At 48.2% G+C, this 26,039-nt stretch overlaps 1 protein-coding gene across 1 annotated transcript in view; it reads left to right on the plus strand.

Annotated features, from left to right (window-relative positions):
* The window catches only part of EPHX2 (epoxide hydrolase 2), a 96,575-nt gene that overhangs the window by 44,552 nt on the left and 25,984 nt on the right, over positions 1 to 26,039 (plus strand). The window contains exons 7-16 of the mRNA XM_083178844.1: positions 134 to 229; positions 359 to 437; positions 4,160 to 4,194; positions 5,109 to 5,135; positions 8,607 to 8,692; positions 9,545 to 9,656; positions 10,580 to 10,654; positions 17,020 to 17,065; positions 19,086 to 19,188; positions 19,274 to 19,343. Of these exons, the coding sequence (XP_083034970.1) occupies positions 134 to 229; positions 359 to 437; positions 4,160 to 4,194; positions 5,109 to 5,135; positions 8,607 to 8,692; positions 9,545 to 9,656; positions 10,580 to 10,654; positions 17,020 to 17,065; positions 19,086 to 19,188; positions 19,274 to 19,343 (729 nt within the window). The remainder of the gene's footprint in view (positions 1 to 133; positions 230 to 358; positions 438 to 4,159; positions 4,195 to 5,108; positions 5,136 to 8,606; positions 8,693 to 9,544; positions 9,657 to 10,579; positions 10,655 to 17,019; positions 17,066 to 19,085; positions 19,189 to 19,273; positions 19,344 to 26,039) is intronic.

The raw sequence follows: 26,039 nt of genomic DNA on the forward strand, positions 1-26,039 counted from the left end.
TACCGGGATGTAACAGTGACTGTGCCGATGTACCGGGATGTAACCGTGACTGTGCCGATGTACCGGGATGTAACACTGACTGTGCCGATGTACCGGGATGAGACAGTGACTGTGTTGTTACTTTTCCTTTCAGCCTGGTGTGAAGCTGCACTACGTAGAGATGGGGAACGGACCTGTCATCCTCATGTGCCACGGCTTTCCGGAGAGCTGGTACTCCTGGCGGTATCAGGTATGAGCAAGCCTTCTTATGCCAACTCTAGGAGAACTATAGCCCTCAGCATGCCCTCTCTGTAATTGTTATTTATGCGACCAATGGGGTATTTATTACAGCAATAACATGTTGGTGTTGTCTCTGCAGCTGCCGGCCCTGGCTGATGCTGGGTACAGAGTTATAGCCTTGGACATGAAAGGGTACGGGGACTCGTCCAGTCCACCAGGTGGGTGCCTGTGCTCAGACTGACACTGCGTCATGCATATCTGCTGTATTATAATGTGTCTGGTCGTGTCCAGGGAGTGCACAGATAATGCTGCTGTCTCACAGTGCCGCTAAGCATTAATATCTGTGTCCACCCACAACCTACGTTCTCAGATTCACCATCCCCTCTTAAGGTGCCCACACACTAGAAAGATCTGCGATCATAAGATGTGCGCATAAATTAGCCTTCACGTCTTTTGTCCGTCCTGAACATAAGATTTCAGGCAAGCGCACATCTTCACCACAGATTTCTCTTAAGATCCCGTGTGCGTTCCTATGGATCTTTTGTTAAATCTTCTGATCTATAGGTGCCCATACACTAGTAAGATTTATCTTCAGATCTGGCTGGTTGGAACAAAAACATGGTTATGGATGAGTGACAGTTTGTCAGTTTTCCAGCATTTCCAAGCAAATGGTCAACTGTCATTTGCTCTCATCCATAACCCTGTTTTTGTTCCAACCAGACAGATCTGCAGATAAATCTGCATGTGTATGGCCACCTTTACATGCTGCATGAAAGCTCAGAAGATTTAGCAAAAGACCGATATCGGCCGATTATCAATAAACATCGGATGATATATGGGACGATTTATCGAAAATCGGCCAATTGGCCTAAAAAATTGTTCTATTGTGTGGGCTCCTTTTACAGTGATACACAGAATACAGTATCACCTGCTCAAGTCACAGATGCATGTAACAGAGGGATCATCTGCACTAGAAAACACAATCAAAGCCCCCTCCCCCAGCCCTCTATAATGGACCAGCAAAAGAGATTTACATCCTACGTGATAATATTCATCATGCAGAGATTGCTAACCTGCAGTGTGGTCACTGACCAGACACAGCGAGGTATCGCTGCACGAAAGCAGCACCTACTTAGGGTCATAAGGTCTAATTCAGACCTGATCGCAGGGCAAATTTGTGCTTAAATGGACAAAATCATGTTGTATTGCAGGTGGGGCAGATGTAACGTGCAGAGAGAGAGTTAGGTTTGGGTGGGGTATGTTCAAAGATCTAAATGACAGTGTAAGAATAATGCAGCCAGTATTTACTCAGCACATAAACAAAATAACTCAAACATATCTAACTCTCTATGTGTTGAATCTACCCCACCTGCAGTGCAGCATGGTTTTGCCCATTTTGAGAACAAATTTGTTCTACGAACAGGTCTGGAATAGGCGTATATAGTTCTAAATATAAAAGGTGTACATGTTGTCATATGGGAGAAAGTAATATATTTGACATTATACTGTAAATTGTCATGCGTATCTGAGATAGGACCAATCTCATGAGTATCGGTTCCACCACCAAGATGGCTGCCTCCTATTGTGTGTGCGTGGCAGACCCACCCTAAATGTGGAATGTTTTTCTTTTTATAAAGTAATTTTTTTCATTGAGAATAAAGTATTAAGAAAAGATTACAAATAAATCAAGAGCTTATATCGTACAGCGTGACAAGTATATATCAAGTATATAGAATATCAAAATTGAATACCTTCTGATAAGCAATACATAACAGTATAAAACACTCTGTGGTTGGCTTCTGAGCGTGCCAGGGCATGCCCAATGACTGTTTTATAAGAGCTCCTGCAAGACCTAACGAAGAACAGACTCATGGGTAATTCTGCTTAGTGTAGCTTGACTTCATACAGCCTCTTCCTGCTTTATTTGGCCTCCTCAGCGCAGGAAAGCACCAGTTACCCCGTGAAGAGCTATATAGGGTCAAATGCAGTGTTGAACGCACGCTGGTTTTTCCAGTGTTTTCGCACTGCACATGCTCCGCAGCAGTGTGTGCAAGTACTGGCGATTCCGCATCTCAAGTAACACAGGGCCTTATTCTGGTTGCGGCGGCCAAACATACGTACGTTCCGTATCAGCGTACGTTTACTGTACGCGGACGTTGAGCGAAAGTCCACCCACAAAACATCCGCATACGGACGGCCACAAACACCGACAAAGGGGAGTGGCGTACACTTGAGCGTACGCCACCGTACACGGACGGATCACCGCTTATACACCGACAACTGGCGTACAACAGAGTGTACGCCACCGTTTACGGACGGGACTCTTCCGTTTTCACACCGACATCTTACAGCTATCTGAGCGTTCGCCCCCTTGTACGGACGGGTCTTGCCTGTTTTCAATGGAAAACTCAGCGTACTGTACTGTATGTCACTGATCGTGAGAGTTAGCGTATGTCCGTGCACGCTGACATACCCTTCACATATATGGTCCTCATAATCTAGCTTTTCAACTATGATTAAGACAATTAAATGATTTATTCTAATTGTTATTCAATTATTGTTTTATGTATTTTTATCAAAATGAAAAAAAAATTGTTTGTATTCGAGTGAAAACGTTGACACATGTCGACTTGTGTAGATTGAGTGAGCTGCTGTTTAAAGTATATGAAAACACTTACTAAATGTGTGTAAATGGTTTCCAAATAACTACCTTGACATATATAAGCAGGTCTTAAAAAGAATCTTAACTAAAATTAAACAAACCTTTACATGTAGAGAAGTATATAAAGATAAGCTTCCAATGTGTTTGAGGGCTGTGTGTGGCTTGCAGGTAGTGAAATAATGGTTCGGACTTAATAGGCTGCAGCATTGCTTATTACATTCAGGTGTATGTGTTTGAGTAGTAATCAGCGTTAATTAGCAGACCCAGGCGTCCGCTCTCATGCGTTATCTGTAGGGGTGGTATGGAGGTGACGGTGGCGGCCGCCTGTTTTGTTTCCGAAATGCACGGTGCTTTCGCCGATCGAGCGGTAGTAGCAGCGTACATTTTTTGTGCACATCCCCGCATATGCCCATGTTTACGCCCAGTTTTCCTCATTATTTCAGCCGCTCCCCTCAACACGCCCCTATGCCGCCCACAATGACCGTACTCTTGCGGACAGGTTTTTTCGCACGGAAACAACCGTCCGTGAGCGTTGTGGAGTCGTCACGCCTGCGCATTGTGGAAGGTATGCATGCGCAGATAAAAAAAAAACCCGGAACGTACGCTTACGGCCCAGCCGCCCGAACCAGAATAAACCCCACAGTCACAGCTACGCTTGGAGCCGCAGGGATGTGACATCGTAGAGGCAGGGCCGACGTAACAGAGTTGTGCAGAATTGATCCTGTTTCCAGTCGGGCCATCTGCACCATGGACACACTTGGTACGCCAGGAACACAGACACTCTCAGTCCATCTGCCAGCTTCTCTCCTGTAGAACCAATGTGCTTTGGCAGAAATCATGGCACACAGGCATAAATATGGGCGCACATCAGGACATATTGTTTTTTTGCTTCTTGCTACTGAGGCCTTCTGTCATCAGCCACTTAGGGCGAAATACAATAGCCTGCAGTTTGCGGGAGGTTGCCATTTCCAGTGAGGTTGTGACTAGACTAAAAGCGCCAATCAGTTTAAAGTAGAGATGTGCAGATCCGGATTTACCCAGATCGCAAAACGGGATCTTATTGGCTATCGGCTGTCACCTGTTTTGGCTCCAAAACAGGTGACAGACGGATCTGCACATCTCTAGATTGGCTGCAGTATATTACATCTGCCCCTTAGTCTTAGTATAGTATATTGATGCATTTGAAGGTATAGATCACTATCCCATTGATGGCGGTTTTGGTGATCCACAGACCCGACGGTCCTGTACTTAAATATGATTTTGTTTTTTTAATTCTAGACATAGAAGAATATTCACAACAAGAACTTTGCAAGGTATATAATGTACATATATAATAATATATACAATGTGTGACCTCTTCGCCTGTAAACCACAATCCCTCATACTGAAGAAGTGTTATTTATTATTTAATTAATGTCTGTCATTATTTCTTAACTGCCCTCCTTCCAATAATTATCTTGTTTTCAAAATGTCTATGGAGGGCAGATAGATATGGCTGCCAGTCACAGACACAATTTTATCATCTCAATTTATAATGTGAGAAGGCGTGGGAGAAAAATGGGTATAATACAGTGGCATTCCAAAGCCTCTCTGCTGAATACACAATGTACTATGTGACTGTGGTTGCTATGGTACTGTAGTCACATAACACAGTGGAAGCTGCAGAATTTGAAATCGCACCGCAGCCTGAGGAAACAAACCAAGGAAGAATACTAATTACAAAACGTTTAGCTTGTCCCATTTCTTCATGGGATTTTAATCCATATTTTCCAAGGAAAACTCTCACCGTGTTATAGGCCCTTATACCCCTACCCTTTTTTTTTATAACAAAGTTACACAAACAACCACCAACTCCCAGAATAATATCAATAAGGAAAATCCAGGAATAAAACTAATTTAAGGTCAATACATTTTCCATTCACAGCCAATAAGTAGCACGCTGGTTACTTATAAAGTGTCAAACCCAGTATAATCAAATCCAGGTCTCACTGGTTGGGAATGGTTACCGGATGTTTTCTGGGCGTGTCAGGGAAAACACGGGTGTGTCCAGGCGTTTTCAGGGAAGTCGTGTGACAGCTGCGGATGGTTTTGCAGCTCATCGCCGATCCAACTAACTTTTGCATCCATCATTTGAAAAGCAGACAAAAGTGTGTTTGGGAAAATGACTGCAGTTATATTTTAATGAAGCCCCCCCCTTATTTTATATTTTTATTGTTCTGTTTTCTAGGACTTGGTGGTTTTCCTGGACAAGCTGGTGAGTGCTACACGATGGGATGTTGCATTGTATTGTTGTGTGCGTACCGGCACTGCCAATTGCTGGAGTGGAAGGCTCACAATGTGTATAAATGACGTCACTGTTTGTACATCTCCACCTGCGCTCTCACCCTCAGATCTCATCCTTCTGTACATTATTACAGGAGAGAGAAGAGACCGAGGGGGGGGCGCTCAGACCCACCGAGCTCCACCGCTGGGAATAAACGTTTTGTGATTCCATTTATCTGATGCTGTAACAGGGATATTTCCTGGCCCCGGTCCCCTCTCTGTCTCTGCCGCAGCGTCACCGTTGGCCCATGTCCTACCAGGCAATGGCATTTCCCTGCCTATAATTATTACTGGAGGCCAGATATCATTCAGCGAGGAGAGGCCGAGAGGGAGCAATCTAAGCTCCTTTAAGTCTTATCTATGCAACAGGGGGATTGGTGCACTTAAAGTAATTTGTGTTTCCTATATGTATGAATAATATTTAATCATTGCACTGGAAATGTGCAGCGTTGGAGTGACAGACACCGGAGTAATCTGCAGTAAACAGGGCAGGAGAAGGCTTGACGGGATTAAAGGGTACATGTTCTTCATGATGGAACTGTGAATTATTTATGCGGCCAGCACAGAATACCTTGCTTCCCTGCGCGTATTCAAGGTCAGCTACAGTGTGCTGCACAAAAGTGTCTGCTGCAGGTGCTCTGACAAAATGGAGTCACTTCTGCTTATGATGGGCGATGTGGTACTCGTGCATAACAAATTGGGTGCTGATAAGGGTTTGGGCTGGAGTTTGGCAGCGTTAGTGTTTAGGAAACTAGTGCAATACGGTGCTACTAGGTGTGAGCGCTAGAATTCTCTTATTAACCCCTGTAGCTGCTGCTACAATTTGTGTTTACGGGCCGTCTGCAGTGACAATATGTGGGGTCACCTTCCCGGGTCATGGGATTGGATGAGGCGACGTACCTGTATATTACACAGTAGGACAGCGTCAGATGGAAGAGTAATGTCAGTCTCTGGTTTGCATGGAGGGTGCTGTGATCAGTCAGCCAATGACTATTCCCTTGTTCCATAACACTCACAGACCTCAAAGCCTCACACCGGAGATTGTGAGTTATTCTAGTGCATTTGGTCCTCCGTGCGATGTTGCGCGTCTGCGCAGGCGCATTTCTGCTCATGTGCAGACATAGGGTGCGTGCACCCACGACAAACTTTCGGACAGTGTGCGGGGGGCGGAGAAGGGCTGTGGGCGCCGGGCTGCTCCATCACCATATGGGAATGCCCAGCGTTACATGGGCGTTCCCATGAGAATGCTGGGCGTTCTCATTGTAATGAGGCGGTGACGCGGGTGCTGGGGGCTGGCAGCTGACATCACCGGTTGTCAGCTTCCCGCCCATATCCGTCCCAACATGCAGGCATATGGAAGTGACTTGACAATCACTTTTATATGCGTGTACCATCCACAACTTTCGATGGATGCTAAACATCCATTCGCCGCAGCCTGTGTCGGCGAACCCGTGCGGCGGAGGGGGGGGGGGGGGCGCGTACATTCAGCGGGTGGGGTTTGGTGGATTTACAAGGCTACGTATTCGCAGCCTTGAGAATCAACTAGAATAACCCCCACTATGCAGCAGCGTAAAATGATAGTGTTTGATCAGAATGATGCAGAACTAGCGTTTTGTGCATAATTGATACATCTCACGCCCGGGCTCGCCAGCGCGGTGCACATCGCTCTGTTCATAGTTAGTCACGTATGTAATGTGCGTGTGAATATATTGACACTTCATGTACACCCTGCTGGTTCTACGCTGTATGAGAGATTGAAGATGTTTAACTCTCTCCTTCCCTGGGTATCTGTGCAACTGTTCATACAGCCCCTTGGTATATCGATGCTACGCTACTGAGAGGGGATATAACATGTGCGGACAGGTGACGGGTTGTGAGAGAGACACCCGCGGTCAATAAATAATGAATGAGAAGTTATATTAAATAGCTGCACAGATCCGCAGCAACAGGATTATTTATATAAACACAAAAAGTGAGGTCCCCCTGAAATTGCCGGTGTATGGCAATATATTAGAAGAAATGTGTGTTTTCTCTAGTGAACTACAGATCCCAGCAATGTGTTATTTCCAAGGCTAATGGCTGCAAGGGCACTGGAAAACCAGAAGGGCCCTGCTAACACCTATAGTACAAATGTACAGTAATGCTTCCTTTATGACAGGGCCTGATTTAAAGGTCCCAGGGGCCCTGGGCTAATACACAGGTAGCTCCCCTTGTAATGCTACGTGTATGGGGATGTGGCCGTAGGTCGACAATAATAAGGTCAACAGTCAATAAATCGACCACTGTTAGTCGACGGGCCATAGGTTAACATGAAAACGGTTGACGTGAGTTTTTCACGTTTTTTCATCCTATGTTGACCTATGTCGACATAGACGCCCACCCTTTGACCATGTTGACCTGAGATATGTCAATCTTTTTCATGTGTCGACCTAAGGTCTTTCAATCAATAGTGTCGACCTTATTACTGTCCACTCTGTAACCCATACCCCGTGTATGGGTGCCCAGCTGGCGCCGTATCACCCCCCCCCCCAGTACATCAGGACGGGTGATAGGTAACAAGCATAGAATAAATGTAATTAAATTCAATTCATAATGTTGATTGAAATTAGGCCTTAACTAATTTTCCTCGCCCGTCACCTGCAAGATCTACCCCCCCCCCCCATTTTGGCACCCGAGGCTGCAGCCTACTCAGTGTATTGATTAATGACATATGATATCCGGTTGAAAGTGTCTAGGTCACTAGGTCAACACCATATTGTTGACATTCACAAGGTAGAGAGACAGAAGTCGACACAAGCAAAATGACGACATGGCAGTTGCGTTTTCCACCTGTCCCATCCATATATACATATATACACAGAGTAGCTGCCTGTGTTCTTGCTTTCTCAGTAACGGGGGAGTCCGGGAATGTGTTTATTTATAATAATAAAGTGACATCAGCTTGCGCTGTGGACACCGCGGTCTGACTCGCGCCAGAATGGCGCTTGGTCCTGTAATGTCCGTAAAGATCCGATGGGCATGACAGCTGTGGGAAGATTTATCGGTACTTCATACAGTATGTATAATAAAATAGCTAGCTGGCAGGCGATAAAGGTCAGCACCGTATATCACCTCTGATGTTCCGCTGCCTCCAGGGAGTCCCGTGGGACCATGGAGTGCATATTGCTCTGGGTAATGAAGTGCACTCAGTGCAGGCGCCGGTGACGCTGAGTAGCGGCAGGAAGTCGGGGGCGATGATTACATATTGCAGGACTTCACACGTCTGCTCGGAAACTCATGTTCCGTTCATCTCTGCGTGGGAACAATCATTATGTTCATTAGCAGAGACTGTAAACTTGCCTCATTTGTTATTTCTGTATAACACCCTATAGCTGCTGACATTATGTCTGTTGTTTCCCCCCAGGGTATATCCCAGGTTACTCTTATCGGACACGACTGGGGCGGTGTTATCGTCTGGAACATGGCTCTTTTCTATCCAGAAAGAGTCCGGTAAGCTTCATGATGTCATCGTGTTGTGACCGGGGTCAGGGTGTAGTGATGTCATCCGGCTTCCTCTCCCGTGTGTCTGTGTTTGCCCAGTGTTGGGACAGAACACCCTCTAGCCAATCAGATACAGCAGCAGAGTCCCACAGCAGCACAGAGCAGCGAACCTTTTCACTGTCCACCCTTTAAACCAGTGGTGGGGAACCCCGGGGGCCTGATGTTTGCCCCGTATCCGGTCTGAGTGGCCCTCCTACCCACCCGGCTTTGCCGAGAGTCAAGTACAGGGGACTTCTTGCGAGAGGTCGGTAGTTCTTGCGAGATTCCTCTTAATCAACAGCAACCGGAGACTGTCAGTCCTATTCAGCGGCAGCCGCCGGAGCGTGGGACGGCTGCAGCAGGACAATTTGTAAGAGACATTTTGCCCCAGAAGGATTTTTCCACCATAATATTAGCACAATCAGGCTTTGCTGAGTAAAATGATATGAAATCATGAGTAAAATGATATGAAGCATGCCTATATTCTGTGTGCGGCTGTATATACAGTACATAAAATATGCTATGTTACAGTTTTCCTGGAAACCACTGTCACTTAGCATTTTGTATGACAGATACAGCTGCATCCACATGCAGAATATAGGTATGCTGTATATCATTTTACTAAGCAGAAGCTGCAATGCATACAAAAACACCTTTTCAGTAAATAAAAGATGGCAGACATTAGCAGAGTTGCATGGGAACTGCCTTCTCACTCACACCACTTCTCTCGCGGCGCATGTCGTATTGAGGTTAGATGTATGAGGATATATCTGTATTCCATTCCTCTATTGTGTAATCCTGCAAATATGACCTGGTTTACAGGGCGGTGGCATCACTCAATACTCCGCTCTTCCCCGCCCACCCAGACGTCAGAGCCAGTGAAAGGATGAAAGCCAACCCTCTGTTTGACTACCAGATTTACTTCCAGGAGCCGGTAAGTGCTCTCTCAGGAGCAGATGTACTGAGCCTTGGAGAGGGATAAAGTGGACAGAGATATAAGCACCAACCAACCTGTCAACTCCGCCTGTAATATTGCAGTTTGACTGGTACTTTGGGTGAGATTTACTAAGCTTGAAAAGTGATAAAATAGAGAGTGATAAACAACCAGCCAATCAGCTACTACCTGACATTTTTCAAACACAGCCTGTGAGATCACAGGTAGGAGCTGATTGGCTGGCTGTTTATCACTCTCCATTTTATCACTTTTCAGGCTTAGTACATCTGGCCCTAAAAATCTCTCTACTTTTTCACTTCCATGGCTCAGTACATCTGGCCCTCACACTGTTATACATATCACTCCTGTGACGTCATGTTTTCCAGACCACTTGACTGGACCAAAGCGGATGACTTTGGACCATATTGGCTTCTTTAAATGTAGCATGGCCCCATCTGAAATTAAATCCATTCGGAATTGATCTGTTGTGTGTCAGTCTCAGATTGGTCTGTAAAATCAATCTATGTTTGGCCTTCAGATACCCCAAGGGCGAAGGGTCATGCCATCTGAGTGGCCATATCTGTGGCATTTCATTGCCAACATTAGCCCAGATCAGTGATAACCTATCTTCTATAGTATCAATGTACCTCCGTGTCCACAATATTTCCTTCCTGGCCCAGTTCTGCCACACCATCCCCAACTGAGTAACTCTGAAATGAGTGCGACTGACAGAATCATGTTGGGGACAGAGTTGCAGTACATCTGTGGGATCAGCTCTCTGAGCATCATTGGGTCTGTTACTCCAACCCCGGGTGACTGCGTCGTTGCGATTTGCCGGCTCAGAATGTCGGTGTTGTGTTTTCTGCCTTGTACTATCACCCAGCTTATCCCGTACGAGGTCTTCATGCCATTTCTCTTCCTAGGGTGTCGCTGAGGCTGAACTGGAGAAAAGTGTGGAAAGAACGTTAAAGATATTTTTCCGAGGACCAGGAGAAAAGGTGACGTTGTGTTATTGATAATAAGGAGAGCAAGAGGCAGACTCAATAATGGGATAAGATTTATGATCCTCTCCTACTGCTGCTGTTATCCTGGCTCAGTCACAAGCCGTCCGATGGGTTAGTAGTGAGACCGTTGATTCTGTTGCTTGGCTCAAGTGCCCCTTGCAGTTGATGGTATCCCACAGAGCCAAATCTGTATCTGTAACAGGATTTGTACAGCAACAGTTACTGTTGCTTATCAATGTCCCAATGGGGATGGGTCAAACGCGGCGAACGTCTGCACAAGCCGCACCTAAGTGCACGGCTGCCAGTCATGTACAGCGCTCTGTACAGAATTCTTGCCCCCAGTACTTTAAATTCTGCGGGGTTGATCCTTCTCTGTTGCTGATATTAATCACACAAGTCAGGGACAGCGGGTGACGCCGTAACTACAGGTGGCCGGCTCTGCATGGGCAGATTTTTATTTCATTACTCCGAGGCACAAAACAGGTCCCTGGAAAGTATAGGGGCGACATTAGGGCTGACGGCTCGGTGCTGGTACTAAGGGACGCAGTATTAATGTTGACATTCCCAATGACACCACGATAATCATTGTTATAGGATTGGAATGTAAAATGTTTAAAATCTGCAGGAGCGAGAGGGTTAGGCAACGCTAGGGGAAGGTTGGCAGGAGGTTAGGCAGTAGGTGGGGTGTTAGGCTGTGGATGGGCAGGTTGGGGTTAGGCAATGGGGGGAGGGATTATGCTATGGGAGAGAAGGGTTAGGGATAGACACTAGGGGGAGTGTTATGGTTAGGTTGTGTTTGGGGAGGTTAGGGGTAGGCTGCAGGAAGGAAGTTAGGGTTTGGCTCTGGGGGGACTGGGCTGCGGTAGGGAATACTTAGGGTTAGGTAATGAGGGGGGGGATGGGCTGCGGGAAGGAAGACATTGGCTTAGGCAATGGGGGATTCAGCTGCGGGAAGGGAGGCAATGGGTGTTTGGGCATCGGGAAGGAAGAGTTAGGGTTAGGCGATGGGGTGTTTTGGGTGCAGGAAGGAAGAATTAGGGCTAGGCGATGGGGGGGTTGGGCTGCAGGAAGGAAGAGTTATGGTTAGGCAATGGGGCGGTTAGGCTCTGGGAAGGAAGAGTTAGGGTTAGGCAATGGAGGAGAGAGGTTGTGCTGCTCGAAGGAAGAGTTAGGGTTAGGAAACAGTGGGTTTAGGCTGCCAAAAGGAAGAGTTAGGGTTAGGCAATGGGGGGGGGGGGTTTGGGCTGCAGTAAGGAAGAGTTTAGGTTAGGCAATGGGAGGGGGTTGGGCTGTGGGAAGGAAGAGTTACGGTTAGGCAATGGAGGAGAGGGGTTGGGTTGCGGAAGGAAGAGTTAAGGTTAGGCAATGGGGGGTTGGGGGAAGGAAGAGTTAGGGTTAGGCAATGGAGGAGAGGGGTTGGGCTGTGGGAAGGAAGAGTTTGGGTTAGGCAATGGGGGGGTTGGGGGAAGGAAGAGTTAAGGTTAGGCAATGGAGGAGAGGGGTTGGGCTGTGGGAAGGAAGAGTTTGGGTTAGGCAATGGGGGGGTTGGGGGAAGGAAGAGTTAAGGTTAGGCAATGGAGGAGAGGGGTTGGGCTGTGGGAAGGAAGAGTTTGGGTTAGGCAATGGGGGGGTTGGGGGAAGGAAGAGTTAAGGTTAGGCAATGGAGGAGAGGGGTTGGGCTGCGGGAAGGAAGAGTTACGGTTAGGCAATGGAGGAGAGAGGTTGGGCTGTGGGAAGGAAAAGTTTGGGTTAGGCAATGGGGGGGTTGGGGGAAGGAAGAGTTAAGGTTAGGCAATGGAGGAGGGGGATTGGGCTGCGGGAAGGAAGAGTTACGGTTAGGCAATGGAGGAGAGGGGTTGGGTTGCGGAATGAAGAGTTTGGGTTAGGCAATGGGGGGTTGGGCTGCAGGAAGGAAGAGTTAGGCAATGGAGGAGAGGGGTTGGGCTGCGGGAAGGAAGAGTTAGGGTTAGACAATTGGGGGTTGGACTGTGGTTAAGGTTAGGCAATGGAGGAGAGGGGTTGGGCTTTGGGAAGGAAGAGTTAGGGTTAGGCTGCAGGAAGAAGGAGTTAAGGTTAGGCAATGCGGGGGTTGGGTTGTGAGAAGGAGTTATGGTTGGGCTGTGGGAACCTAGGGTTAAGCACTGCGGTGGTGGGGGGGTTGTTAGGCTTAGGTTTTGCATGGGGATGGTTAGGCACTAGGGGGAGAGTTTAGCTGTGGTGGTTAGGGTTAGGCTACAAGAGTGGGGTAGGTTTATGCACCTGAGGGAGGGGTAGAAGTCAGGCACAAGGAGGAGGTTAGGGACTATAGGGGATGTAGGGTTTAGGGTTGGGCACTAGGGTTAGAGCTACTGTAGCTATAATCACCGCTGAATATGTCGGAAGTCACCATATTATCACTGCCAGACCAAGAAGACACTGCTGGAACGTTTAAGTTGGTGCTAGATCATCATTATCATGATTAATGTTGACGTGGTGAAAATTATGATAAAATAAAGCACCCCGTAAAATGCTCCCTCTGCTTCCAGTGTAACCTCTGCCCAGCTCTGCCTCCAGTGTAACCTCTGCCTCCAGTGTAACCTCTGCCCCGCTCTGCCTCCAGTGTAACCTCTGCCCCGCTCTGCCTCCAGTGTAACCTCTGCCCTGCTCTGCCTCCAGTGTAACCTCTGCCCCGCTCTGCCTCCAGTGTAACCTCTGCCCCGCTCTGCCTCCAGTGTAACCTCTTCCCCGCTCTGCCTCCAGTGTAACCTCTGCCCCGCTCTTCCTCCAGTGTAACCTCTTCCCCGCTCTGCCTCCAGTGTAACCTCTGCCCCGCTCTGCCTCCAGTGTAACCTCTGCCCCGCTCTGCTTCCAGTGTAACCTCTGCCCCGCTCTGCCTCCAGTGTACCCTCTGCCTCCAGGGAAACCTCTGTCGCACTCTGCCTCCAGTGTAACCACTGCCCCGCTCTGCCTCCAGTGAAACCTCTGCCTCCAGTGTAACCTCTTCCCCGCTCTGCCTCCAGTGTAACCTCTTCCCCGCTCTGCCTCCAGTGTAACCTCTTCCCCGCTCTGCCTCCAGTGTAACCTCTGCCCCGCTCTTCCTCCAGTGAAACCTCTGCCCCGCTCTGCCTCCAGTGTAACCTCTGCCCCGCTCTGCCTCCAGTGTAACCTCTGCCCCGCTCTGCCTCCAGTGTAACCTCTGCCCCGCTCTGTCTCCAGTGTAACCTCTTCCCCGCTCTGCCTCCAGTGTAACCTCTTCCCCGCTCTGCCTCCAGTGTAACCTCTGCCCCGCTCTGCCTCCAGTGTAACCTCTGCCCCGCTCTGCCTCCAGTGTAACCTCTTCCCCGCTCTGCCTCCAGTGTAACCTCTGCCCCGCTCTGCCTCCAGTGTAACCTCTGCCCCGCTCTGCCTCCAGTGTAACCTCTTCCCCGCTCTGCCTCCAGTGTAACCTCTTCCCTGCTCTGCCTCTAGTGTAACCTTTTCCCCGCTTTGCCGCCGGCATAACCTCTGCCGCGGTGCAGTCATTATTTCTGTACTGCTGCACAAAACAAGGCATTCTGGGGCAGTGTGCGGCATGGCAAGAGATGGCACTGAACAGAAATATAAAGATAACAGTAGTAATAGCATTTTAGTAGTGTACAGAATGAACCTGTCTGACCTAATTGGGCGACTAGCCCAAAACCATTATCCCGTACCCTTTATTACGATAACCATGAATTCCCCGCAGTAGAAATAGGAGGGTTACTGTGTTTCGTAACCTGTACACTGATCCTTCAGTGTGAAAATCCCAACCTGGCCCAGGCCTCCTAATTTCTCCACTTTAACGCTACATGACCCGCCACTTATCGGAAAATAGCCGAGACACAAGATCCGGCCTCATCAATTGTTTACACCCGCAACCGAATCCGCCTGTAATAATACTCCCGTCTCATCGCAGTGGTCACAGAGACCCTGCTGCAGAGCGCTTACTGCATTCTCTGACAACGCAGCTCATTCACCTGCTCTCTCTGTGTGTATTTATAGCATTACAAAGGGGCATCCCGGCATTTGCCTCAGCAGTAAATGTACGTACGTTGTGCAGGAGAAACTGATCCAGGTGCCAGGGGGAGGCTGCAGCCCAGCTGCCTCTCACCTCCTCCTCACCTCGCACCTCCTTGCGGTACGGGGCTCTGATATCCGAGGTGTCCCTGACACGACAAACCAGAACAGGAGTTAGATAGATTAGTACAAACCAGAGCAGAACTAAATACTTTCCTTTGCCAACATTAATAATTGACGGTTTCTAAATCTGGCTGAGATCGAGGTTTCAGATGGTCTCAGGATCAACCTTAGTAAAGGGAAAGTATGCACTATTTATAAGCAGTGTGTGAGGTCACTTCCCAGCCACAATGACCGCATATATCATCACGGGTGATGGGCGTGCAGCACGCTTGGTAAGTGTAGAATGTTGTGTCGTTCTCTGGGAGGAGAACAACATATCAGTTATCTGAGGATATGGGGCCTGCTGTAATACTCTGGTCGGAAACCAAACTGCTGGTGGTGGTGTGCGGTGGTTGTATGCATTGGCGGATCCAGAGGAGGGACTGCAGCACAGTTCAAAATTCAAATAGGTCAGTTTGGAATGGCAGTTGGTGTGGCTCTCCTATTTGAATTTTGAACCAAACTGCAGCCCGCCCTCTGGAGCCCCCACTGGTTGTATGACAGACTCATTGCCAGCGTCTTGTTCACCGCAGCAAAAATATAAAGAAACCGCTCAATAATACGTACTGGGCAGCGTGGTAGCTGCAATAGACACCCCCCCCCCCCCATGTTTTGCCTGAGAGGCTCCCCCATCCATTACAAATCCCACCCATTAAGCCCTTGTTAGTTAGTTTTGCCCCTTATTTATAACATATAACTATAATTTGTTTTTATGGGTTTTTTTTTTACATTTTGGCCTCTTTGTTGAATAATTTCTGACATTCATACAGTAATTCACACCTGTACACGCAGCCAATCCAAGTTCTGATGGTCTTTAGGGCTTATTCTGGTTCACTCGCAAAGGCAAATTCACTCTCTAATGTACAAAACCATGTGCACTGCAGGTGGGGCGGATGTAACATGTGCAGAGAGAGTTACATTTGGGTGAGTTATTTTGTTTCTGTGCAGGGTAAATACTGGCTGCTTTATTTTTACACTGCAATATAGATATCCGTTTGCAGTAAACCCCACCCAAATCTAACTCTGCACAAGTTACGTCTGCCCCACCTGCAGTGCACATGGTTTTGTTCATTAGAGAGTGAATCAGAATAACCCCCTTTATGGTGGCGCTCTCTTGTGATTCTTCTTCTTGTCCCACACCCTTCATCATACAGGCAACCAGGAAGTCCCCTATTTCAACTCCTGGGGTCCATTAGTAGTTATATGTTGATGACCAGTATTTCCGCGGATATTGGGCTATCCTATCCTTGAACACTTTGTGCGTTTCACTCATATTTCGTGTCTGTATCAGAAGGAATAGGCAGCCTTATGGCACATTCGTTACACAGAACGTCTGCGTTGTGGGTGAAAAGTGATGGGCGTACTATTGGCGGTGACTGGGAGGGGGCTAGCGGTGCATGCAAACATGGGTTGTTCAGTGGGTGTGTGATGGGAGCACCGTGGGCGTGCCGGTGCAAGTAGCCGGGATCTTCCCGGGGTCTTCCGTAGGACAGGTGCAGATGCTGGTGTAAAACAATACACCAACCAGTATTACAGCATACACAGATGCTAACATGTCAGGGCTTGCACAAGTGGCTGAACGTATATACACCAAGGAAGGAGTTTGTAGCGGCATTTGCATAAGAAAGCAGACAGGTGATAGGCGCTGTTGTGTGCTCTGTTACGCGTGACCCGGAATAAGCCCCAAAGAGTTAACAGACTCCCAGACAAAACAGTGCAATAAAATCTACCAGCAAGTGTAGGACTACGGCAGGGGCCTAATTCACGGATGACGGATGGCCCTGTTGCAGAGGTGACTTTGCATATTGCAGAATTTATCACGCTGGCTTATTATAGATGCTTTTGTCATGCAGCGATCAGAACATATTCTCCATCAGTCCAGAGTCCTGTGCACAGCGCTTCATCACTGCTGACTGTTCCTGAGCCTTACCGCAGTCCTGTCCGTTACCTGTGCACCTGACGCCGTGGGCTGGGCCAGTACTCCTGGGAGTTATCACTGACCGGTCACATCACGGGGCACATTGCTGCCACACAGTTACTACATTGCAAAATTTGACCCTTGAATCAGCCCTCCCACGGCGCAGGTGGTGAGCGCCCGTCTCTGTTTATCGATTTCGGACCGTTTTTTATTAGCGCCTTTTAGATGGGTTTTTATCTTACGTTGTTTTTCTGTTTTATTGTAGGACAAGCTTCCACCTTTCGTAGGAACAAGCGGCGTGTGCGCCAGAGGTAATCATTCACATCACCTCCTGAATTACAGCGCTTGGCTTCATGTTTACCCTTTGAGTGCCAACGTTGCTGTGAGCGATACACAAAATATCCGCTAAAGATGCCGGCGCCGCTCACAGCGACTGTTCTTTTAGTATAAATAAATACCACTACAGCCGAGTCAGTTCATTACATTTTAGTTAAATATTGCAACGGGAAAAAAAAGCACAGTCGCTGTGAGCGGCGTCGGCATTTGTAGCGGATATTTTGTGGATCACTCACAGCAGCGCCGGCACTGAAAGGGTTAACACCTGAGCTGCAGAACACACTTGACTAAATGTCATTTACTCGCCGTCATTCGTTTCATGACAGATCTTTAAATGAAAAAAAAAAAACATGGGGGCTAATTCAGCTTACAGCGCTAAAGTGCGGAAATTGCTATTTGTCGATTTCGGTGCTTCTACGCATGCGTGCGTGTGTGAGCCCTTAAACTGCACTGAAGAAAATAAGATTGCAGTTTAAGTGCCGGCGGGGGTAAGTGACGCAGCGCTGGGCGGGCGGCGAAGGGACGCAAGCGTTTCTGAAGCGTTGTGGATATGGCCGATGGTGAGCCGGTTACGATGGGTTTTGTTGGGCGGGGTCTTAACTGGACACTAGACGCTGCAAATTTGCAGCTGTGCAATTAGGTCTGAATCGGGTTTTGTATTACATCCCACCAGTAGGCATCATGAAATAATCATTTTAGAGGAAAAAGTATAAAAAAAAACGAATCTGATAATGGTCAGATTCAGAGCTAATGGTTTATAGTCCGATAAATCGATGTGATGCCTTTTGCATGTGCATTCTTACCTTAGTGGTAGTGGCCATGTATTCCCTATTACAGTTAGTCCCTTGTCCCCGCAGTCTCCGTTAGTCCCTTGTACCTGGCATGACAGTACCCTGGCAGACACATGACCTTTGTGCTGGCATGCAGAATATTCCGGGGCTTAATGAGATAACGCTTTGATCTATCGCACCTTCAGTCACTTTGGACACTGCAATGTATCATCCTCTAGAATAGATGATCACACGGGGGATCTTCCTGTGCGTACCATGATAATAGCTAAGCTTGTTCCATATAAAGCCGGGGTGGTCCGTACAGAGCGCCGCAGCTAATACAGTAATGTACTGCAGACACTGCCGGGGGACTCGATAGAGACTTTATCTCCTTGACGTGAAATCCATCTTTGGTGCCCTGCGTTTGTGCCAGTCATCGGCGCTTTACAAGTCCATCCATCACATTAGCTTGGTACGCTTCCGTGTGCCAAGGGATTTCTCTTCATCTGTTAACATTTCTGGAATGATAAATCTACATTGCTGAATTCACGTGGCCCCGCGCCGCCTTTCATAAAGGGCCGGCGTAATACAGACAGTATAGTGCCACGTCACAGTCCAATGGATAGCACTGATATAACGGTGTGGATTAAACGATAGGTGAGCAATGAGTCATTATTGGGGGTGTAGGGGGTCTATGTCCTATAAACTACAACCAATCGCTCCCCACCCTCTATAGACAGAATATCAATCCAGGGAAGCCGTTATGAGCCCCTCCCCTTACGCCAGAAGCAATGTGTTACTATCATGGGCCGAACAGTTTCCTGCCATCCATCCTCGCTGTCTACTTTGCCCCCCCCCACGTCTTCTATGCTGGGATACGGTGGTGGTTGTATCTTGTGTGCTTACTCTTAAGCCCCAACAAACATAATAAAGAAGCAAAACTTGAATGAAATGATTCAATTATCGCAAATCCTCTACTCTCCATGAATATCATCATCATGGTCCATGTCCCCAAAATCCGGCTGATCTCCGAAGGTTTTTTTTAAAGCGGCAATTATTGACAAGGCAATATCTTGCCTTGTAAATCATTGACGCTTTAAAGAATTACCCGAGATCAGCCGACATTCCGCACCCTATTCCGACATTCCGCACCCTATTGCATGTGTGTTGTAACCTAATTCGCTACTTACGCTTACGGCCGTCTCCTCTCCCCTCCCCAACACAGGTGGGCTGTTTGTCGGACTCCCGGAGGAAATACCTCTCAGCAAAATACTCAATGAATCTGAGCTGCAGTTCTATGTGGCCCAGTTTAAGAAGAGCGGGTTCAGGTAGGGCAGATGTGCGATAGGAATATTTACTTGCAGAACTCATTTGCACCTTCTTCAGAACGGTTTCTCCTTCCATACTTCGCAGAGGCCCACTGAACTGGTACAGAAACATGGACCGGACCTGGGAGTGGACGAAGACTGCTCATGGCTGGAAGGTAACTTTGTGTGTGTTCATCGGGGAGACGTCTGTATGTCCGGCGGCGGTAACAGTCGCCCGTAGTGGTCAATGGTAGAGCTGCTGGCTGTGGGAGGCTGCATTATGCATCCCGCATCACGAACACCTTTATATTTATCCCAGCGGGTCCAAGATGGCTGCCTCCGTAAGAGTCAAAAGTGACCTTTCCAGTGACCTGCCATTCCCTCCGAAAATAGGGCCTTACTGCCATGTGATCAGTTGTCTGTAATCCTGTCAGGGCAGTCAGACAGCGCAGGGTTAATCCTGGCCACACGGCAGGGTTCTGGCTGCTGTCTATAGGCAGATGTGATACGACGTACGAGACGATTCGTTTGGCAGAGCCATTTTTCATGTGATTATTTATTCAAATCTTGCATATAATTAAAGGTCCCTCCAACAGGGAAATGGTCCAGATGTTTTAAAGTACACACCATGTGTCCTAGGATGGCAGGCAGTGCTTGGCACCGAAGCCTTGGCGTGTTGCCCTGGTAATAACCATAGGCCGTCATAGGCACCAGGTATATCAGGCTACAAATGCCTCCCTGCCGCTGTTTCCTCACACACAATGCGTCCAGCACTTTCCTCACCACAGGAAAACCAGATGCTGTTACCAGTAGGAGTTATATTCACATTCGGATGCTGGAAAGTGCTCAGCATAAACTAGTCACACTGTATACTCACTAAGGGCCAGATTCTCTAAGCCTCAAAAGTGATAAAATGGAGAGTGATAAACAGCCAACCAATCAGCTCCTGCCTGACCTTTTTCAAACAGTCTGTGACATGGCAGGTAGGAGCTGATCATCACTTTTGACGCTTAGTGCATCTGGCCCTTAAAGTGACACTCATCCTGTAATTGCTTTTATATCTGGCAATGTGAGAGGTAATAATTTGGTACTTGTGTATTATCACGGCGCCCGATTTTACTACGTACGCAAACGTAGTAAAATCGCATCGCATGCCGTTATGGTATGGCATGCGATTTTGACACTTATAATGGCATTTAATGTACTATACCATTAAATGACATATAATATCATTTATTAAGGCGCCCCCCCAGTATCGACGTGATCCCGAAGCGTGGCGAGCGGCGGCGGTATGCGTCCGACCGACCTTTTCATACCCCCAATATCCACGTCGGCGTGGAGTTGATTTTATATAGTGTGGCGAGCGGACGTGTATTATGTTACATGTATTACGCGTCCCCTTGCGGGGCTCGCTGCGCTCGCCACACTATATAAAATCAACTCCATGCTGATGTGGATAGGGGGGGTAAGCAAAGGTCGGGTGGACACGTACCCCCGGCCCTGCTCGCCACTCTTCGGGATGGCATGGATAGTGGGGGGGGGGCTAAATAAATGACATAGGGGGCCAAATGTAATAAGGTGAGAGTTTCAGAAAGTGAGAGATTTTGGGAGAGTTTTCCCATGTTTTTTAAAGCAGCAATCAATTACATGGCAAAAAAGGGATTTTTGTAAGAACTTACCGTTCGAATCCCTTTCTCTGATATGGTCCTGGTGACACAGCTCAACACTGGGATGTAGGAGGGTCCGAAGGAGCCAGGCACCTATCCTAAAGCTTTAGAGGGTAGGCTCCTCCCCTACTGCATCCCTGGACTCTTCAGTTCAAACTTTCAAAGCCACTGGAATACATTAACTCAGTACAAACGCCTGCACATATTATATGCACATTTTATAACAGAAAACTGTTAACTTTTAACCATTTTAACATGAACATCATGAAACTTCTGGCATACTTACTGAGCGTAAGGGAGGGATCGCTGTGTCACCAGGACCATATCAGAGAAAGGGATTCGAACGGTAAGTTCTTACAAAAATCCCTTTTTCTCTTTCAATGGTCCTGGTGACACAGCTCAACACTGGGACGTTCCAGAGCCGGTCCTTTGGGAGGGTACGCTCAGGTCTGCAGCTCTCAGCACTGCTCGCCCGAATGATGCGTCCTCCGACGCGAACTCATGGAATCTATAGAATTTGGCAAATGTGTGAACAGATGACCAAGTGGCAGCTCTGCAAACCTGCTCAGCTGTGGCCCCATGTCGAACCGCCCAAGAGGTGGCAACTGACCTGGTGGTATGCGCATTTATTTTGGCCGGTACTGGTCTACCCACTTTGGTGTATGCAAAGGCTATCACAGACCGCAACCACCTAGCAATAGTCTGCTTAGATGCAGGCCAACCAATTTTGTGTACGTCATACAATACCAACAATGTGTCAGTCTTCCTGACACTCTTCACTCTGTCCACATATATGCGTAAGGCACGCACAACATCCAAAGTTCTCAACTTGTCCCTTTTCTTAGAACCCTCTGGGGGTTGAAACACAGGTAGAACTATCTCCTGATTTAAATGGAAGGTAGATACCACCTTCGGTAAAAACTGAGGCACTGTTCTTAAAACAGCCCTGTCATCATGAAAAATTAAGAAGGGAGATTTACATGACAAAGCTCCCAATTCTGAAACTCTTTTAGCAGATGCTACTGCTAACAAAAACACTAGCTTCCACGTGAGAAACTTAAAGTCAGCCGACCTTAAAGGTTCAAAAGGTGCATTTTGAAGGCATTCCAAAACCAGTGATAGATCCCAAGGTGCTACTGGTTGCTTGTATGGAGGTTTCAACCTGGATACTCCTTGTAAAAAGGTTTGAATTTCCGGCAAAATGGCTATCTTTTTCTGGAAATAGATGGACAAGGCCGAAATCTGCACCTTCAGTGACTGAAGGCTTAGGCCCGATGAAAAACCATCTTGTAAGAATTCCATCATTCTTGATAGCTTAAAATGAGATGTATGAGCCTTTCTTCTCTCACACCATCGAATGTAAGTCTTCCAGACTCTATAATAATTTGCCGAAGATACAGCTTTTCTGGCTTTTATCATCGTCTTTACTACTGCCTCAGAAAACCCTTTTCTTTTCAAAATGATGGTTTCAATAGCCAGGCCGTCAAAATCAATCGATCTGAATCCAGGTGATTGAATGGGCCTTGTCTTAGAAGGTCTGGTCTCAGAGGTAGACGCCATGAGTCCACAGACAACCTCTGAAGTACCAGGACCTCCTTGGCCAATCTGGGGCCACTAAGATCACTGGAACCTTCTGCCCCTGTATTTTCTTCAGAAGTCTCGGTAACATTGGTACTGGTGGGAATGCATAAAGGAGATCTCCCTGCCAGTGAATAGTCATGGCATCCACTGCCTCCGCTAGTGGATCCCTTGTTCTGGCATAGAACCTGGGCACTTGACGGTTGACCCTGGATGCCATCAGGTCCACATCCGGAGTTCCCCACATCGAAGTGATTTGGTGAAACACCTGAGGGTGTAAGCTCCATTCCCCTTCCTTGAGCTCCTCCCTGCTCAGGAAGTCGGCTTCTATATTCTCTATTCCTGGAATGAATATAGCCGATACAGCTGGAACATTCTGTTCCGCCCATAGGAAGATTCTGGACACCTCCCACATGGCCAATCTGCTGCGTGTACCTCCCTGGTGATTCAGATACGCCACAGCTGTGGCATTGTCGGTCTGAATCCTCAAAGGGAGGTTCTGTAACCTGCCTCCCGCCAAGGAAATCACTTTCCAGACAGCTCTCAGCTCCAAGATGTTGATTGGTAACGCTGATTCCTCTGCCGTCCACAGGCCCTGAAGCCTGAGATCCAGGACTATTGCCCCCCAGCCCCTGAGACTGGCGTCGGTAGTTACTATCAACCAGTCCCAGGTCTGTAATGACCGACCCCACTGAAGGGAATCTACTTCTGTCCACCATTTCAAGGATTCTCGGGTGTCCGAAGACAGCACTATCATCTCGGATTTCATGGTCAAAGTGTTTCCTGACCAGGCTGACAAAATGTTCCATTGGAACCTCCGAGAGTGGAACCTGGCAAATTGAAGCGTCTCGAATGACGCCACCATCTTCCCCAGGAGCTTGAGGCACCTCCATACTGAAATGCTCTGAGCCCTGAGAATCTCCTGGACTAGGGTGACCAGATCCCTGGCCTTTACCTCCGGGAGGAATACCCGATGAAGATGGGTGTCCAGTATGACTCCCAAGAATTGGAGCCTTTGTGACGGTACCAACTGAGATTTTTGCAAATTTAAAATCCAGCCGTGAGCCTGCAAAAAACTGATGGCCTCTGCCAAGTGACTCTGCAGCATGGCTGCTGACTCTGCTTTGAACAGGAGATCGTCCAAATAGGGTATTACTGTGATTCCCCTGAGCCTCAGCACCGCCGCCATTACTGACATTATGTGAATACCCTTGGCACGGTTGCTAGCCCAAAGGGTAACGCCCGGAATTGTAAATGCAGGTCTCCTATGGCAAACCTCAACAAGGTCTGATGCTCCGGGTGTATAGGAACGTGCAAATATGCGTCCTGGACATCCATGGACGCCAAAAATTCTCCCTGGTCCAGACTCAGGAGTACTGACCGTAGGGACTCCATTTTGAAAGGGTCTACCCATAAATGAACATTTAGGGACTTCAAATTTAGTATTGGTCTGAAAGACCCGTCTGGTTTGGGCACCAGGAACAGCGTGGAGTAAAAGCCTTTCTTCCACTCTGCCCTGGGGACTGGTGTAACCACCCCTTTTTCCAAAAGGGAGTGAGCTGCTCTCACAAGAGCTGTACGAAGCCGTGCCTCCTTTGGTAAGGATGTGGGGATGAACCTCTTCGGAGGCGGCCCTCTGCAAGGGATTTTGTAACCCTGTGTTATAATATCTAACACCCAGGCATCCTGGCCTAGAGAAGCCCAAGCGTCCCTGAAGAGTGTGAGACGCCCCCCCACTTTTGTCACTGTCGGGCGAAGCCCCTGACAGTCATGCAGAGGGTTTATCCTCTCCCTTTGTGGCAGGCTTCTTGTGAAAAGAGCCAAATTTTGACTTTTGTGTCTTGCCTCTAGAGGACTGAAACCTTCCCCTGAAAGACTGTCCTCGAAAGGACGCACCACCTCTAGGGGAGGGCCGAAAGGACGGCTTAAAAGCAGAAAATCTGGACGTCTGCTTTGCTGAGGAGGCCGGCAGGAATGTACTTTTGCCGCCCGTGGCCTGCTTTATAATCTCCTCTAATTCGGTACCAAAAAGTACCTTTCCTTTGAAGGCTAATGTTTCCAGAGCCTTCTTGGACTCATTGTCTGCTTCCCAGGCTTTAAGCCAAAGCACTCTCCTGGCATTAATGGAGACTGTGGACACTCTGGTTGCCATTTTAATAGCTTCCTCCTCTGCTTCCACTGCATATTCTGCAGCTGCCTTAATCTTTTCTGCAAGCAGTAACGCACCAGGGTCAGCCTGCAGCATGGTGCATAATTCACCAGCCCACTCTATCATGGCCTTAGAGACCCAGGCTGAAGCAATAAGGGGCCGTAAGGTAAACCCCACCCCTTCAAAGATAGCCTTGAGGTTACCCTCCAGCTTTTTATCCACAGAATCTTTGAAAGCTGCACCGCCCTGTACTGGTAATACAGTAGCCTTGGACAAACGTGCCACTGAAGCGTCCACAACTGGGACCTTTTCCCAGAGCTCCGCATGAGACTCTGGCATGGGGTACAGACTAAGGAATCGCTTAGGCATCTGTAGCCTCTTATCAGGAGTTTTCCAAGCCCCTTCTAACAATTCCTGTAACCCCTCATCTGAAGGAAAAGTAACAGCCTCCTTCCGCTGTCGCTTAAAAACACCTTTAACAGGAGTCTTATCCTCCACAGACAGCTTTAAAGCCTGCTTCACAGCTACAATGAGATCCTCTATACCAGCAGCAGAGTTCTCTTCCACATCATCACCCTGATCCCAGGGGATGTCAGTATACTCTCCTTCCTCCTCATCTACCACAGTAGTTAAAGCATAAGACCTTCTAGGGGTCCCTGCCACATCATCCATTTTGTCCAGCATTTCACTGAACCTGTTGATCCCTTTAGCAGTATCCTGCATCACCTGAATCAGCGCAGGATCTGCCTGGGTAAGAGGCAAGGAGCCAGACGACTGCTGAGATGATGGCATAGGTCTCTGTGATTCTACCAGCCCATCACTCTGCCTGTCCAAAAGCTGCACCAAAGCGTTAACTGACCTGCCTAGGGCCCTGGCCCACGCAGGTTCCATCTGCTCTGCCCTATGGGGTTCACTGCCCATGGGTCTCACATCAGCGCAAGTAATACATAAGCCCCCCTTGGCCATCTGCTCAGGGACAAACTTTTGTGTGCAAACATTGCACGCGCTCAGTGCACTAAGGGCTCCCTCCCCCAAAACCACAGCCTGATGCTCAGACATGATGCAAGTGATAAATGTATATCTATCAGTATACACAGTGCAAACAATGTACAAGCGTTTATACAGAGGCAATGCACCCAATCACTTATCTGTCTGTTGGTTTCAACTGCAGGGAAGCGATGCCCAGGAAATCCAAGTCACTCTGCCAGGATCAGTAAGCCAGCTCAGCTCCGCTGCAAGCGTTCTGAAAGGCGCCAAAGTCAGAGTGAAGGAAGAGACCACAGGTCCCTGCTGCTGCGGGGTCCGTGACCTTTTGGCGCCAACCACCCCCAGCCAGCCGCTCCTCAGGTAGGATTTCCTAGTTCCAGTGTCTCCCCCTCAACTGGGGATCACTTGGAACATGCCTGTCACAACGCTGCTGTCCTCTCATCTAGGAGCTCAGCGTGTAAGCTCCTCCGCATAAAATGGCCGCCGCCATC

This window comes from Crinia signifera, chromosome 3 (assembly GCF_055691185.1).
Source record: "Crinia signifera chromosome 3, ASM5569118v1, whole genome shotgun sequence".
Classification (NCBI taxonomy): domain Eukaryota; kingdom Metazoa; phylum Chordata; class Amphibia; order Anura; family Myobatrachidae; genus Crinia; species Crinia signifera.